This window comes from Sinohyriopsis cumingii, chromosome 7 (assembly GCF_028554795.1).
Source record: "Sinohyriopsis cumingii isolate HCF-2022 chromosome 7, ASM2855479v2, whole genome shotgun sequence".
Taxonomy (NCBI): domain Eukaryota; kingdom Metazoa; phylum Mollusca; class Bivalvia; order Unionida; family Unionidae; genus Sinohyriopsis; species Sinohyriopsis cumingii.
The window spans coordinates 50596539-50615156 of record NC_142967.1 but is presented as its reverse complement, the minus strand read 5'-3'; the positions used below and the strand labels follow the sequence as shown (position 1 = coordinate 50615156).

Genomic DNA, 18618 nt, shown 5'->3' with positions numbered 1-18618 from the left:
CTTCTCTCATGAGGCTCTCTACTATATATATATATATATATATATATATATATATATATATATATATATATATATATATACATACACATTATGATAGAGAATTTAACTGGATATATTTTTATTTCATCTCTCCTATAACTGAATTCTGAAAATGACCTTAGGCAAGAGCTTCACGTATACAATCCGTTAATGATCACCTCTGCTTTGCAAAACTGTGGCATGTACTTTTTCAAACAAGAACATTAGGTACAAAAGTAGAGATGTTCATAAAATGAATTTATATATACAAGATATTTTTTTACATTTATGCTAATATGAAAGATGCAAACCATGCAAGTGATAAATTTGAAGAGTAACACTGTGATAAATAACAGAACTCAAAACATATTTTTCTGGTTTGTTAATCTGTTGGTTTCAAATGCTGCATGTACATTTGTTTAAAACAGGATTTAACTGAATTGACAGATCAAATGTGAGAAGGAAGTGAGTTTCACATTTTAGTTCTTTAATACTGTAGACTTCTAATGAATTGTTCAATGCATGGGTTTGGTAGTTCTAAACTGTTGTCAACATTTGATATTTGATTATGGGGAGAAGACATTTTGTGGAATAACTGAGTCATGTACTCTGGAACATCTCCTTTGATGAAACACCAAAACTGCTTTCAGAAAATTTATTTTTTTGTCTGTTCTTAACCATTTTAATTCTGTGATCATGTCTGATGATGACGCATCAATGGGGACATCAAGTGAACATGTCTGATGATGATGATGATGCATCAATGGGGACATCATGTTAACATGTCTGATGATGATGATGATGCATCAATGGGGACATCATGTTAACATGTCTGATGATGATGCATCAATGGGGACATCAAGTGGACATGTCTGATGATGATGCATCAATGGGGATGTCAAGTGAACGTCAAGAATCAGCCAAGCTGCTCATTTTTGAAGCTTGTGAATTCTGTCTAGTTGGGAACTAATACAATTTCCCAATATTATTGAACAGTAATCAATCACTGTAAGTATATAAGCATCATAGCAGAGAATTCTGGAGTTCTTTGTCAGGTACTTTTTCATGGTACTAAGTGATGACATTTTAAATGTGAGGGACATATACATATTGTTTACATGTTTTTCCCCGCTTAAGATTTCTGTAAATGATTACTCTTACAGACATTGTCTACTTGTTTATCTCACTTAGATTTCTGTCAATGATTATTCCTTGACAATGACTATATGCTTTTCCCAATTAAGAATTGTCACTGATTACTCCTACAGACAATGCCTACTTCTTTTTCCCAATTAAGACTTCTGTCAATGATTACTCCTACAGACATTACCTACTTGTTTCTCCCAATTAAGACTTCTGTCAATGATTACTCCTAACAAACACTGCCTGCTTGTTTTTATCAGTTAGGACTTCTGTAAATGATTAATCCTACCAGACACTGTCTACTTGTTTATCCCAGTTAAGACTTCTGTCAGTGATTACTATTAATGGACATACTTGTTTTTCCCCAATTAAGACTTCTGTCAATGATTACTATTAACAGAATACCCCTGAGCAAGGTACTTTGCCTCAGCTGTTAGAACTGTTGTTTGTTACAAGAATAACTGACTACAGATAATGTTACTTGTTGAAAATGAAACTAGAGTTAAACAAGATTATTACTATTAGTAGTAGTAGTAGTAGCTGTGACCTCCCAACACGATATTCACATATGGGCAGCACAAACAAAATAAGCTTGGTGGACCCTGAAACCATAAAACTCTTTGGTTTCAGTCATTAACACCACCAACATCGTCATCACCTGAATGATTTACTAATCTACCTATACAGTATAAGCAAATTATCAACACTCATTTCCCTGCAAATTTTGTTGCTTCAAAAGCATTTAATGACATGTGCATCAAAAAGAAGGAAATGAAAGATGCCTCCCTATAAACTCAAATAAAGACATTCACCATAAAAGTCTGAACAAATCCCATACCAGCAAACAGGAAAAAGACTACCGGTATACCCAAAAAAGCCCCAAATTACTATACCAGCAAGCAGGAAAAAGACTACTGGTAGACCAAATGGAGTCCCCAACTCAATGTAATCCTCGCAGTAGACAAGTCTCTCCTTGGTCCTAATCATTCAAAAACAAAATATATCATTGCCCGAAGTAAAAATCCAGGAAAACTCTAGGATCTCTCCCTGGTCCTAGTGGTAATCATTTAAAATGAAAACAAGTCAGACCCAAAATCACTAGCCCAGAAAATCCCAGGACCCACATTTGAGACCAGAAGGAGGAAAGTGATGAAAGCTGAAGAAGAAAAAACTTACTGGCTCATCTCTCTTGAAAGGTATACAAACACAGACTAAAAATTGCACAAGTTCATACCTGATCAGGGATGTTGCTACCATATCGTAAGCTTTGCATAGAGGCCGAAATATTCTAACTACACCACTGCATCCAATACTATAGCTGGATACCATGAAAATTTTTGTACCATTGGCGAGAAATGTCCAAATCCTGTCTAGATCACTAATGAAGCACAACCAACAAAAAAAGTTTCTCCATAAAATCGAAGACTGGACAAATTATACAATACTGGCAAGACAATTGCACATCAATGACTGCAAAGAGAAAGGTTTACAAACAATGGCAGAAAATGCAAGCAGTCCATGTAAAATCTGGAAACACAAGAAATCTGCATAAATTCAGTACATTTTCAACTCGTCTGATTGTAGATGACATGGTCAAGATAGGCAAATTTCTTTTAACAAATTCACTGAAAGCTTCAAACAAATGACTAATCTGATATAATGCAACTCAGCAGAAAAGTATTAAACTAGCAGAAAGTACAGTAACTAAAATTTAACCACAAGATCTTCAGTTCTGTTTTCCGTTCATATTGTATATTGATGCACCTTGTGAACTGCAACCAACTACATGCTTTAAAATCTACAAGCAGATAATATAGGCCCATTCATCTTAATTAAATGTGTTCATCTCACAGCTCTTTCTCTTAATTACGTTAATCAAAGCCTCAGCAAGGGAATCATCCCATCTCAGCTGAAAATAGCTTAGTTGCAACCATGAGCAGAAAAAGGTTGCAAGACTTTACAACTGCAAGCTAATGTTTTTGTCAATAACATCAAAACTATCTGAAAAGCATGTATAAAAGCATCTATATAAGTATCTCTCAAAATTACATCATAATTGATTCATCCCAGTCTGATTTACAAAAAGAAAAGAACATTCCTATCAATCAGCACTTATTAATGGTTATTATACTCAATAATAGTTATTATACTCATTAACGGTTATTATCAATAATGGTTATTCTCATTATACTCATTAACGGTTATTATCAATAATGGTTATTATACTCAATGGTTATTATGCTCAATAATGGTTACTATACTCATTAATGGTTATTATACTCATTAATGGTTATGATACTCATTAATGGTTATGATACTCATTAATGGTTATGATACTCATTAATGGTTATGATACTCATCAATGGTTATGATACTCATTAATGGTTATGATACTCATTAATGGTTATGATACTCATCAATGGTTATGATACTCATTAATGGTTATTATACTCATTAATGGTTATGATACTCATTAATGGTTATGATACTCATTAATGGTTATTATACTCATTAACGGTTATGATACTCATTAATGGTTATGATACTCATTAATGGTTATTATACTCATTAATGGTTATGATACTCATTAATGGTTATTATACTCATTAATGGTTGATATTTATTGATGAATGGTTGAATGATAAGAAGAATGGTGAAATAGTTTTACTGAGAAGATAAGTGAACAATTTGCTCATGCCTACATCCAACCCCTACCCTTTGACAAGATGTATCCGAGGTAAAAATACCAGGGCATAACTCTTCTGAAAACAATGCAAATAAAATGATTTGTCAACATGCATATCTTTTGCTGATTACCATCGTATGTACCAAGTTTTATAGTAACCCACCACTCAAAACAGCAAAAGTAGCTGCATTCACAAAATTCTGTCATACACTGCATCCAGCAGTATATCAAAGGACAGCAACTCTTACAAAAATCAAAGATTGGTCAAAAGTACATCTTTTGGTGATGACCATAATCTGTGCTAAATTTCAAAGTTTCACGGTAAATATAAAAAAATGCAAGAAAAACTTTCAAAACTGCTAAGCTAACAAGATTTTCATATAATGCATTAAGCTACAACACAAAAAGTCATAACTCTAAAGTACTAAAGAGAACTGATTTGTCAGTATGCACATCTTCAGGTATCATGGTAATATTTATCAAATTTATGGCAATCCATAAAAAGTGCAGGACTAGTCTCATACACTTCATTAGGCTACAATAAAAAAAGAACAAAAACTCTCGCAAAACCAAGAAATTTGTTCATATGCACATCTCAGGAAGCAACCATTAAATTAAAATATATACTGAGTTTCTTGGCAACTCATACAAAAACTGCAGGATTTTTTGTACCAATTAGACTGTGTTAGCATTGGGCTCAAGGAATAGATGGCAATGATTTGTCTATTCGTGCATTTTTAGGTGATGATAATATCTCCCATGTTTCATAGCAAACAACTGCAAGACTAACTGCACTTAAGAGATTGTGTCATCACTACAACAAAGCAAAAAGGGCAATCTAACATATTGCAGGAACAAAGTGATATTTTGATATGCTGATTTTTAAGTGATGATTTTGATATTTACCAAGTTTCATGCAATCCATCAAAAACTGGGAGACTAGTTTTATTAATGACTGTCAGACAGAGGGACACATGGATTACTGTGTGCCCTACCTTTCATGGTGGGGGTATAAAAAGTGTCTTTATCTAGTTGAGAATGATATACTTTTATCAAAACTGCAACAATATAAATTTTTCTGAGGCATCACTTTATGGTTAAAATTGTACTTATATTGGGAGAAACCAATAAGTTATCACTGGGAATGTTCAATCAAAATAAGGGTGTGTCACAGGGATCTATTTTAAGACCCCTTATATTACCTCATTTATAAATCACTGGCTTCTGTACCAACAAAACTCAAAGACTGACCTAAATACAAATCATACAACTTTGTACAATTCTTGTTCCAATATAAATATTCTAATGACAATCTGAACGAGGTTGGTTCTTAGTAAACACCATGCTTATCAACCCTATAATAAACCTCAAGATAATCTTGCTAGGGAACTAGACAAAGACCTTTAGCCACTAACAATCCAAAATTAGAAATTTTTGTACACAATACTTTAACTAAACAGTTCTGATGTTGACACATTACTAGGTGTACATTTTGACAGAAGTCTTGAGTGGAATAGGCAAGTTGGTTACATTACTTAGGTGTACATTATGAAGTCTTGAGTGGAATAGGCAAGTTGGTTACATTACTTAGGTGTACATTATGAAGTCTTGATTGGAATAGGCAAGTTAATTATACATGTATCACATCAAGTTTCAGAAACAATCTCTTATAAAGAATAAAATATTATTTGCCACACATATCTTGTACGCTATTTTATAAAGCCTGTCTTCCAACTTTTGGACTACTGATACATAATTTTATGAAATACAGCTTTAAATATTTTCTAAATCCACAAACTTCTATGGTAACAGCAAGGATAATCTTGATTTTACCATATGACACATTTAAAAACCATTTTCCAACTTGAAATGTCTGAAATTTTAATATCTACTTGCCTACAACACATTTAAAGTTAAGAAAAACTGTCCAAAATAATGACAAAATATGTTAAAATTCAAGAGAGAAATAGTAAATGAAGGACATCAGATGAGATCAATCACAAATGTCCACAGTGTAGTACCCCTTGGCCAAAATAAACACTGCATAAAACAATTCTCCTGCTCGGGTTCAATCTTATAGAATGAAAATCCAACAATAATCTGGTCTGATATAAACATACTTTTAAAGCCGAAACATATGAACATTTCCTATAAAACAGCATAAACCTTGATCAAGAGGGCGTGTACAGTCTACTTCTCATGTTTCTAGGTGTAATATACATTCTCTGCACTTTACATAATATAATACACATATTTATAGCATCTGTTTTTAATCTAGAAGTTCTCTATGCAAGTCATGTACATTTAACTGCTTTTATCATTAGTGCCTCAGGAAGAATTACAGTATCTTTAATATTAGGTCCTGATATCTTTATTAGATGATATCTTTATTAAAGAATTATTGCTTGTAAAGCATTTAAATCTCTGGTTTGTAGGAAATACGAAATCCACTAAAATTTTGAACACCCAAAATAATACAAGTATTGAAAATACTAGTGGGTAGGATGGTTCAGGTAATACTATATTAGATGGGATCAAAGGATGAGCAAAACTTTCAAGATTATTGATAATCATTTGCATTTTGTGGTCATAAGCAAATACCAGTATCCCTCTACATACATTTAATCTCAATTATAAGATCTGTCTTTGCTTTATATACAGCACTTATTCTTGCATATTATTGATTACAAATTCATAAAATAGTTTAATGGAAATACTGGATGAGTTACCTTTGCCGAATATTTTATACTGAAATGATCCTGTATACAGCAAATGTCAAACTATATCAAGCAACTCTGACAGAACATTTATCTCAAGATTAGACTTCGAGTTATGTCCCTAAACATACCTTTTTTGGCCTTTTAAATTCAAAAGGCCAGAAGAGTTCAATCTAGAAAGTGCCATAATGTTAGAAACATACAAAAATATGGCACTTTTTAGATTCTTTTCAGAAACACAAAATCCAGTGGCCTAGTGGTTAGAGCATCTGCCTCGGTTGTGGGAGGTCATGGGTTCGAAACCCAGCCTAGTCATGACAAAGGCTTACAAAAATGGTACTAACAGCTGCCTCGCTAGGCACTCAGCATGAAGATGTTAGTGTTTGGACTGGTTGGCCTGGTGTTAGGATAATGTGACTGGGTGGTACATCATGCTACATGTCTGTGGCATGATGCTCCAGTGCTAGACATCACTATAAACTGTCACACTGCAGACATCATAGCGATACAACTGAAAAATTGTTACTGCTACATTAAAAATCCAGATCACACACTTACACAAAAACAAAACATTTTTACAACAGAGAGTAGGTCACATGCTATTAACTTCGGGGGAACGAAATCCCTCCAAGCTAAAAACCAATTTCACAGCTGTGGTCCCTTACTATAACAAAGTGGGCTGGAGGTCACAAAACTGTACAGTGATACAGGAAAGATCACATTGTGCTGGGGTAAATAATAAGGAATATATAATTCTATCCATATAACAGGGTCTATGACCATATCTGTGTTATATCATGAACCATGTTATATCAAGTTGTTTAATAGTGATGGACTCGTGTAGTTAATTTTCACATTTTAAGCCAGTTCTTGATCTCACTCATTAAAGTTTTTATGGCAAAACGCTAAAATGCACCAGACAAGCTTAAAATCAGTTAAAGTTTGGTTTATTAAAGCTGTGCAGGTACATGGTCCATAGGTACAAGCTTCTTATTAATACAGTGTGAATACACACTTTATTTTGAAACTTTTTTAAAGTTAATAACCATATTTGTGTTGACTGCTCTAGTGGTTAGAGTGTTTGCATCAGATGTGGGAGGTCGCAGGTTTGAAACTGGGCTATTTATAAAAATGGTACTAACGGCTGCCTACTGGGTGCTCAGCATTAAGAGGATAGTGTTAGGACTGGTTGGCCTGGCGTCAGGATAATGTGACTAGGTGGGACATCATGCTACTTGTCTGCGGCATGATGCCCCAGTGCTAGACATCACTATAAACTATCACATTGCAGACATCGTAAGAGATGACTAAAACTGATAAAGCTACATTAAAAATCCAAACCACACACATCATAATTAATTCCATTGTCTCTACACCAGTTCTTAAGTTATACAGAAATAAATGATTAATTCCCCTTTTTCTACAACAGTACTGGCTGAACAAAATAATTTAAGTAGTAATGTCATTTTACATTTACTCCTGCATGTTCACAGAACTATGAGAAATGTAGATCAATATCTGCCACAATATAATACGATGGAAGATCAGAGTCTGTGCTGTACTAATTATGATTTCAAATGAAATATCCATGCTAGTTGGTACTGACAATTTTTTACTTGTGATGGTGTACTGTCTATACATAGGTTATTTAATGAGCTTGAAAAAGACGGGGAAAAGCCCGACAACAAACAACACTACAGCAAGAGTAACTGACTTCAGCTTTAATTTCAAAGAATTAAATTATATCACTATTTTCAGAAGTTCAATTATAGTAAAAAACAAATATCAGTAAAAAGCTATAAGACAAAAATAGTAGCACTAATGTAAGGTATATCTCTTTGATAATTAGAGCATCCATGAGGATGTAATATTTGCAGAAATTAATTTTGACGATTGTTTTTGTTTCTCTTTTTAACCACACTTTTAACACATTATTGGCTATATTATGCTGTGATAAGAACACACAGAGGTAGCCAATCCAAACTGACTTTGGCAGTTATTAAACCCATGACCACTGGATAAAAGTCTGATGTTCTGACCAACTGAGCTACCCTGACTACTTTCAAATATAAGCAATTCCTTATGAAAACCAACATGTCAGATTGGGCATAATAATCTTGTTCCAAATGTAAGAACAAGATAAATAGCCTATGCTGAGATCTTATGCAATGGTAGATTTAGGTCTATTTTCATCCCAAACAGGTGTGCATTACAGGTATTTCCTGAAATTTCATCTTGTCCTGTGATTTTATATGAACTGCTTCTGCACATATTTTCTGGGCCAGTTTGACAAAAAAAAAGAAGAAGTGGCTGATACTGTTAAAAGCTTATGAAAAACAAATCTGGAGGATCAGTAATAAAAAAATTTAACATTCTGGAAGTCCAAGAACTTTTTATAGCTGATTGTCCAACAGGCCAGTAAGGTATTCTAGGGTAAGAGGGAACACTTATGGGATGTCTCAAAAAATGCTACACACTAAATGTTATTTGCTAGTTAAAAAGGTTGGTTTTTCAATATCCGGCTTCTCTAAAATGCTTTTCAACTATATATTTTCCTTTGATTCTGAGTCGTTCAAATTTTGCATGACATAGAGTAAGTGTTCATTTATGATAGAACTCAAGTCCTTGGATATGTTCATCAACACTCTAAAATTATCAATATCAGCAATGACACCAGATGGGGTAGCCATTACATCTGACAGAGTTTTGTGAACCTGGCTTATTTTCTGGAATAGGGAGACATCTAGTGGCATTGGTACCACTTTGCAAAGTTCTGTAAAACTAGATAACCAATTATAGTAATCTTGACTTGTAAAATCTGGATTGGAGACATAGTCTACACTGGTTGTTTGGTTTGCTGAAATGGAATCTGAAGATGCAGTTTTCAACTCCTCAGTTACTTTGGAGTCAAGATCTTTCTTATGATCCTGATCAGATTCACTTTGACCCTGTGAAATATGGTTTCCATCAGTATTTACATGCAAAACCACTTCTTCCTGACATTCGGCAGAAGGGATCTCTTGAATAATCTGATAACTATACTCCACTGCGCCATCTGAATTGTTCTTTTCCCCAATACTTTCTGCCAAGTCTGCCACGTTAGTTATGGTTATATAGGTTTGACCTTCTTCTGCTCCATTCTGTATCTCTACCCCTTGTAGCTCAATAGGAACACTTCCCTCTGTCACTTCAAGACTCGATTCCTCTCCCACCTTCTCTGATTCAACGGTTTCCGTCAGATGACCATCTGGTGTCATAATGATAGTTTGGGCTGGTTCTAGAACTTTTTGTCCACTGTTATAATTATCATCACCTCCTTCCTTAGAACTGGTGGGCAGACTAATCTCAACAAGGTGAGTCAAAAATTTCTTGTCCTGGAGGTTTCTAATCAATTTAACAATTCTAGGCTGTTCACCACTAACAGATGACACAGCCCTTTCTTCTTCATCCTTGTAAGTAAATAATAATGGCCCAACAGAACCATCCTTATCAATTTTTAAGGAAATACCCTGAGAATGTTTTCTATTCAAGTGAGCTTTCAGTTGCCCAGCACGTTTGAAGGAGTCATGACAAACTTGACAGGTGTAGGATTTTTTGCTGGCATGTTCCCTTTCATGGCGACGCCTACTGGACGGGTCACTGAATGTCACATGGCAGATGCTGCAAGCATAAGGCTTCTTCCCTTTAAAACAAAAAGATATGCAAGAATAAGTACAGTGAAAACACCTATCTAATCTACTTGACCTACTTATAAAACTAGAATAATGGCACAAAAATGTGCTCTTTTAAATACATTTCTACCTCTCTTGCAAGCTACACCTACCCACCCCTATTAGGGAGATAAGCCCATAGTTTTAAAAAACTGCACAAATCTTATGCTTGTGTGTGTATAATGGTTAGTAAACTTGCATATCATTTGAAAATGTACCTAATATGTACTAGGTTTCACATCAAGAGGCGAAGCATATACAAAATTCAGCCACAAGTAAAAAAAGGTAAACATGGGGAAGCAAAGAGATAGCAATAATGTTGTTGTTGTTGTTTAATGTCATTTTTCAGCACACGACAGACTATATATGGTGGCCAGTATTAATGGTGGAGGGAGAACCTGGGAAATCCCCAGAAAGAACCACCGACCCTTGAGAAGCTACTGGCAAGCTTTCTCACATACCCACATTGGCCGAATCCGAGACTCGAACCGACACAGACAGAGGTGAGATGAAAGTGATCCGTAACGGAGAGCACTTTAGACCACTCGGCCACTCAGGGCTCCGAGATAGCAATAATAAGCAGATCTTTAGATAATGACCATAATATGTAACAAGTTTCACAGTGATCCATAATCAAGAATCCCAAGTGACCTGAGATTGCTCACCTGGCTGACATCCAAGTTATAGACAAATGCAAGAGGAGTTGACCAAACTATTGGGAGTGAAATATTACACCTATGGCGGGTACTGATATATACTGTGATATACAACTTATATGACACATATCAATACACTTAAGGGACAAGGAGGCAAACAGCTAAAATTTATTCTGAGTAGTTGAAGATTAAAAGAAATTTTATGACGTAAATATCATCTGAATCAGTTCTCATCCTTTGGTATCCATGGATCAGACATGATTTTGGTCTTCCATAAAAAAAAAAGCTGAAATTTTTTTTAATGGGGTTCCAGGGTCTTGAGAGGTAGTGCCCCTGATCCAGGGGGCCGACAGCCCCCATTGCCAAAAACGAATTTTACACTCATAAAAAACTGCTCCTGGTGCAACTTATGATCATAAAACAAACCAGATTAATCAACAGAAAAACTAATAAACTTACCAAAAATGTTCAACTTTACTTCAATAATTTTAAAATATTTATAGTCATATGAATTTGGTCTCTTATACTATTGATCCTGAAGTTATTTCATGTGCATGTCAGTGTTCACATCGTAATTAAGTCACAATAACTTGTCAATTTTTGCAGCAAATATATTATACTTCTCTCTTTTCATAACAAATCTGTAAAATAAACACCCAAGTACATCAACTACATACAAATAATCCCATACATTCACTTGTCTTCTTTTCCAATTAACACATCCCTATTGATATGCCAGTTGAGCTCTTATTGTGGTTTTGGCAAAGTTTTCTTTAGCCTTCCTTTTTGTCACCAGTGACTTTTTTTGCTCAATGTGCAATCGTTTCTTTTCCTTCTCAGTGAGAGCCCTTCAAGCTGGTGCTTGTATTGGCGACATGCAGTGTGCATATTCTGACAGAGGGCTACATCTGTTTTCTCGTGCAAGAAATCTTTCTTCTTATAGGAATTAATTGCATTTTTTTCAGATGCCTTCTGAGCTTAGATTTTTCCATATGCAGTTTCTTTTGTAGGTGCTGTTCCAAACATTTCCAACCGCAATTATCATAATTCATATCTTTCTTGCAGAGGTCACAAAATGCTAGTCCTCTAGTGTTCAGTTTTCTTATAAACTGACCAACCAAATTTCCATCAACTTTTTGTTCCAGCCATTCCCATTTCCAAACGTTTTTTAAACCTTTATCTAAACTTTCTGTGTCATGCTCTCTTTTCAACAACTCGAGATGACATGTTTTGCAAGCAGGCTTCTTCTTTCCATTGCCATCAGTTTCCATTACACGAAGATTCAATGGATGAATTTAAACCTTTAACCAATCAGAATACTCTTTACGAGAGTCGTGTGCTAACTAATATATGGAATGAATAATTTACAAGTGTCACTGCAGAATGGGACCGAACAGACCGTTTATAAAAAACCAGATCGGAGATGATATAAAAAATGGACTATATCAAGAAGAATCTGATTCAAGTCAGGAGAAATTCCACTTTAAAATGGAGAAATATCATGTCTGTTGCATGTATTGAAATGCAAAATTATCAATGCATCGATACATCTGTAAATTGTTTCACACCACAAAATGTATATGGGTCTGTAGTAAGCTTTTGGTACAAACATCCTCCAATGCTGTTGACTGACTGGTTTCAATCATTTATACCTTATCCATATCAGATAGAACATCACCATCATCTGTCAAATATAGAAAGGCCACCTTACCAGGACAGTTTCTGTCAGAGTTGGTCAAATTCTGTAAAGCATTTTTTTAGACATAGTTAAGTAAATGTTTTCTCATTTTATTAACAGTGGTCAGATCTGATTCAGTAAAGGTGTCATTTCAGTAAATGTAAAAGACCTTTAAGCAAGGACACTTTCTGTCAAATTCGTTCAAAATCTATCAAGCAGCTTTTAGACGAAGTTAATTCAGATTTACATTTTTATCAGCAGCAGCTTACTTGATAATAAATGGCACTATTTGTACAGACTTAAAAGCCCTTCATGCCAATTTTTGGTTTCTGTCTACTGAAAAATTTGAAAGCCATTATATGATCTGTGTAAAATTTCATCAAATTCTGCTAAGCATATTCTGGGATGAAGTCATTTAGTTTCTTCTATTTTTAGATACAGTGTCAATAACTGGTGGCAGATTGGCTGGATTTTTACAGCTTTCAAAGGCCTTTATGTCATGATGCTTTGAGTTAAATTTGGGCAAATTCCGCTGAGTGGCGTTTTAGTAATGGTGGTCATATTTCATGACAGACCAGCATTATTGTACCAAATTTCTGACTTTCATGCCAGAATGCATTCTGTCAAAATTCATAAAAATTTCCTTGGGTGTTTTCTGATTAAAAAGTTTTTAATATTTTTTCTTCTATTTTTATAAACAGTGGTCATACTAGATACTGAATCAGCATCCACTTAACAAATTTAAAAGGCCCTGATTATAGAATGCTCCCTGTAAAATCATGTGCAAAATGGTCAACAAGCCATTTTATGACCACGTTAAACAAAACTGCAAGTTGCTTTCACAAAATTCTGTCTTACTTTGCATCCAGCTGTAGGATGAAAAGGGTTGTAACTCGAACAAAATTTCTGAGAGTATAGTGCTTTGGTTATATATATATATATCTTCTGTTGATGACCACAGAATAGCAGCCTGGTGAAAAATGAAACAGAATGTGTTCACAAGACTCCATCATTAGGCTTTATGTCAAAAAGGGAAATAACTCTAACAAAATTTCTGAGAGTATAGTGCTTTGGTTATATATATATCTTCTGTTGATGACCACAGAATAGCAGCCTGGTGAAAAATGAAACAGATTGTGTTCACAAGACTCCATCATTAGGCTTTAAGTCAAAAAGGGCAATAACTCTAACAAAAATTAAAGAAGGAAGTCATTTGTCAAAATGAATATCTTATAATGATCATAACATTTTCCAATTTTCATGAAATCAATGCCTAGTTACTGTTCACAAGGTTCTGACATACACTAGATCCAAGCCTAGTTATTGTTCACAAGGTTCTGTCATACACTAGATCCAACTCCATATATATAAAAGAGAACAAGCTCTAACAAAAATCGCAGAAGAAAAGTGATTTGTCAATATATGCATCTTCAGATGATGACCATAACAGTTCCCACATTTCAGATGATGACCATAACAGTTCCCACATTTCAGATGATGACCATAACAGTTCCCACATTTCAGATGATGACCATAACAGTTCCCACATTTCAGATGATGACCATAACAGTTCCCACATTTCATGGCAATCCAGTGAAATCTGTTAGACTAAATGTACTCACAAAGTTCTATCGATAATTACATGCAGCTGCAATGCAAGAAGAAAAACACCCACTAACAACATGATCTCCCTCTGACAAAAGGACTTCCAAAAACTGGTTAAAAAGAATTTCCAGGAATACAAGATAAGACCATTTGACCATATGAGTATATGTCATATCATCATTATTCAAACTTTAAATTTTTTGAATGATTTGAAATTACTGTCTTGACCACACTGTGAACTTAATACATTTTTTATTTTGAGTAAATCTGTGTACAGTTTAAATTCTTTATAATAAATGCGCACTAACAATATCACAAACAATAGAAGAAGGAAGTATTACCACATATATTCATGTAGAAGTAGAATGCAACTGCATATCACACAGACCCTAATCTGTCAATGCATAATGCACCACCAGATCATGGTCTATGTTGGCTGTACTGCTGATAACTCCTAACAAACTGCATAAACAATGATCATCTGGCACATTGGAATATCTGGGTCTGTGCAGTTTGCAGTTGGGCTCAACTTTTATAAAGGAATATATATGGTAGATCCCTTTGTCTTTTTTGGAATCTTCAATCTGGAGGTGCACTGTTTGAATAAAGTATATACAAGATTTGCTTCTGAGACTGATTAAGCTCATTATAAGGTCAAAGAAAATTATGATATTATAGACAGGCCACTTTCCTTTCATGAGGCATATTAGGACTGAGCACCAGCTAAGGTGGCGCTATACAGTTTTGCATTTTGCATAGGGTTAGGATTCTAAAGAAAAAGAATTTCCCCGGCTTTCCTCACTGGTTATACTGGCTATTTAAAAAAGACCTTGTATATCTTAGGTATAATGCAAAGAACCTTTAATTCCCTTTATTTTGGTGTATGATTGATGGGTGTAATATGGGTTATAGAGTATACAGCTTGGCCTTACTTCAGATGTGCACCTTTCAAAAAAGTGCTAGCTCTACTTGGTCATTTTCACTTCCTGAACTTCAGAGGTAAATTGTATTAAAAAGAGCCGATAACTTTTTTAATATTTTATATATTTGGTAATTCATTCATTGCACTTTCAGAAGCTGGTATTGTCTAGTCTGGCAAAATTCATTTTCCCTATTTTAATAGCTGCTATGTATAGTGTACTTTGGACTAATTCAGGCTGATTTTTTAACACAAGGGAGCAGTCATTTTAGTTAGCAGTGTGCTTAAATCATGTAAAATTTCCAAAAGTACAATATCCAAAAGAAATATCATCCACATTACATTAATGTAGCATAGAGGTATGCCAACATTCTCTCCACTGTGCATGTTTTAAATGCGAACTACTTCACCTTACATACGTCACTCTCTCAAAAGTACATATTATCTGGTGAGCGCCCCCTAAGTGAACAAAATGTTTTTTTAGTTCTGTCCAAGAAGATGGGTGTATACTTATTAAGGCACATTATACATCTAAAAATAACACAAGCATTGTATACCATATTACATGTTTTTGCATATCTTTAAAATCTACCATCAATATAAGTACAAAATAAGTCCTGGCAAATAATGGAAACTAAGCTTGTTTAAAAGGTATCTTAAGAATTCACTATTTTACACAGGGCATCAATTTTCATGCATTTCATAGTTGCTACAAACCCTGGCTTTAAAAAGCTCATGTTCAATAGGCCATCTTTGGAAATAACATGATCACTTTTGAAATCCATGTTGTTAAAGACCATACGATCTGTGGGGCTTCTTTGGAAATAACATGACCACTTTTGGAATCCATGACTTTAAAGACACAATGATTAATGGGCCTTCTTAGGAAAGAACATGACCACTTTTGAAATAAATGATTTTAAAGACACTATGATCAATGGGCCTTCTTTGGAAACAACATGACCACTTTTGAAATCCATAACTTTAAAGACACAATGATTAATGGGCCTTCTTAGGAAAGAACAGGACCACTTTTGAAATCCATGATGTTAAAGACCATACGATCAGTGGGGCTTCTTTGGAAACAATAGGACCACTGTTGAAAACCATGAATTTAAAGACACAGTAATCAATAGGCCTTCTCTGTAAACAACAGGACCACTTTTTAAATACATGACTATAATGATCAAATGATCAATGGGTCTTCTCTGTAAACAACAGGACCACTTTCCAAAACCATGACTATAATGATCAAATGATCAATGGGTCTTCTCTGTAAACAACAGGACCACTTTTCAAATCCATGACTATAATGATCAAATGATCAATGGGTCTTCTCTGTAAACAACAGGATCACTTTTCAAATCCATGACATTAAGGACCAAATGATCAATGGGCCTTCTTTGGAAACAGCAAGACCACTTTTGAAATGCATGACTTTAAAGACCCAATGATAAATGGACCTTCTTTGCAAATATTAGGACTACTTTTAAAATCCATGTAAAGACTCAATGATCGACAGGCCATCTTTGAAAACAACAGGGCCACTTTTTAAATCCATGACTTTAATGGTCAATGAGCCATTTTTGGAAACAACAGGGTCATTTTTTATATCCATGAATTTCAGTACCAATGAAACTGTAATTTTCACCAAACATTGAAAACTGATACTGATTAAAAGAAATGATGCACAGTTTAAGATACTAAAGCTAGTAAAGTATCAATAAGACATGTTTAGGAACTAATTAACCTTCAACCATCCCATATTGTGCTGGACTGAAAAATTCAATTGCACAGCAGCATGGAATACGAGTTGATGGACAAGTAAAATGTCCAGGTAATTGCCCAGAACCTTGCACAGAATTTCACCAAAAAAATCAAAATCCCCAAAAATGGCAAGTAGATATTTTTCCTTGCAGCTCTATCATGGTTACTTGAAAATGACTTCAAGTGAAATGTCATTGGAAACAAAACTATAATCTTGTTTACTGATGAGAGACACAGGCTGTTTAAATTATTGTGCATATATTTGTAGCATAAAAAAGACAGTGTTTATAAACAAATCTCTATGATATAAAATTCTAGCCTGGTTTATGAGACACAATATTATATCCAATACATTCCCATGGTAAATAATACTTGCCTGGGTGAACAGAATATTAAAATACTAGCCTGGGCATATGATAGACAATTTCAAATAATAAATAATACTAGCCTTTATGTATGATACACAGTACCAAATACAATGTATGCCATGATAAATAATACCAGCCTTGGTGTATGATATACAATAAAAATCAAATATATTCCTATTATAAATAATATTAGCCTGGGTACACAAAATATTAAATCAAATATACCCCTTTATAAATAATACTATACTTGGTGTACATGCTATTAAATCTAATATATTCCCATTATAAATATTGTTTATTGGTATAACAAACAATATCAAATTGAATAATAGATCCACATGATAAAGCAAATTTGCTTCTCCAACAAGAATAAATGAGGATATGAATACAATGAAAATTGTACAAAACATTGAAAACAATGTCTTTACATGAAAATACTATTAAATTCAGATAAGACACTATGAGGATGTGATTACTTTATTCAGATAAGGTACTATGAGGATGTGATTACTTTATTCAGATAAGACACTATGAAGATGTGATTACTTTATTCAGATAAGGCACTATGAGGATGTGATTACTTCATTCAGACAAGCCACTATGATGTGATTACTTTATTCAGATAAGGCACTATGAAGATGTGATTACTTCATTCAGACAAGCCACTATGAAGATGTGATTACTTCATTCAGATAAGCCACTATGATGTGATTACTTTATTCAGATAAGGCACTATGAGGATGTGATTACTTCATTCAGATAAGTCACTATGAAGATGTGATTACTTCATTCAGATAAGCTACTATGAATATGTGATTACTTTATTCAGATAAGGTATTATGAGGATGTGAATACTTCATTCATATAAGCCACTATGAAGATGTGATTACTTCATTCAGATAAGCCACTATGAAGATGTGATTACTTCATTCAGATAAGCCACTATGAAGATGTGATTACTTTATTCAGATAAGGCACTATGAGGATGTGAATACTTCATTCATATAAGCCACTATGAAGATGTGATTACTTCATTCAGATAAGCCACTATGAATATGTGATTACTTCATTCAGAATGATGAATTCTACTTATAAGAGTGAATAACAGCAATGTAAGTTACCTGTGTGAATGATTTTGTGTCTCCCAACATCTGATTGATGAGCAAACTTTTTGCCACAAATATCGCAGGAAAATGGCTTCTCTCCTATGGAAACAAAGATTAACATACATTAAAATTTTAGATTAAAAGGAACACATATTTATTTGTAAAAAAAACTATTCAATATGGAACATGTAATAACCATATTATATGGCAATAAAGCCATGTGTGCTCATAAGCTCACTACCACC

General features: G+C 34.2%; 1 protein-coding gene across 1 annotated transcript in view; it reads right to left on the bottom strand.

Moving 5' to 3' along the window:
• Positions 1-8270: 8270 nt before the first annotated feature.
• Positions 8271-18618, bottom strand: part of LOC149795207 (uncharacterized) — a 44522-nt gene continuing 34174 nt past the window's right edge. The window contains exons 8-9 of the mRNA XM_089964946.1: positions 18389-18472; positions 8271-10246 (exon numbers count right to left, since the gene is read on the bottom strand). Coding sequence (XP_089821072.1) covers positions 9108-10246; positions 18389-18472 — 1223 coding nt within the window. The 3' untranslated portion in view covers positions 8271-9107. The remainder of the gene's footprint in view (positions 10247-18388; positions 18473-18618) is intronic.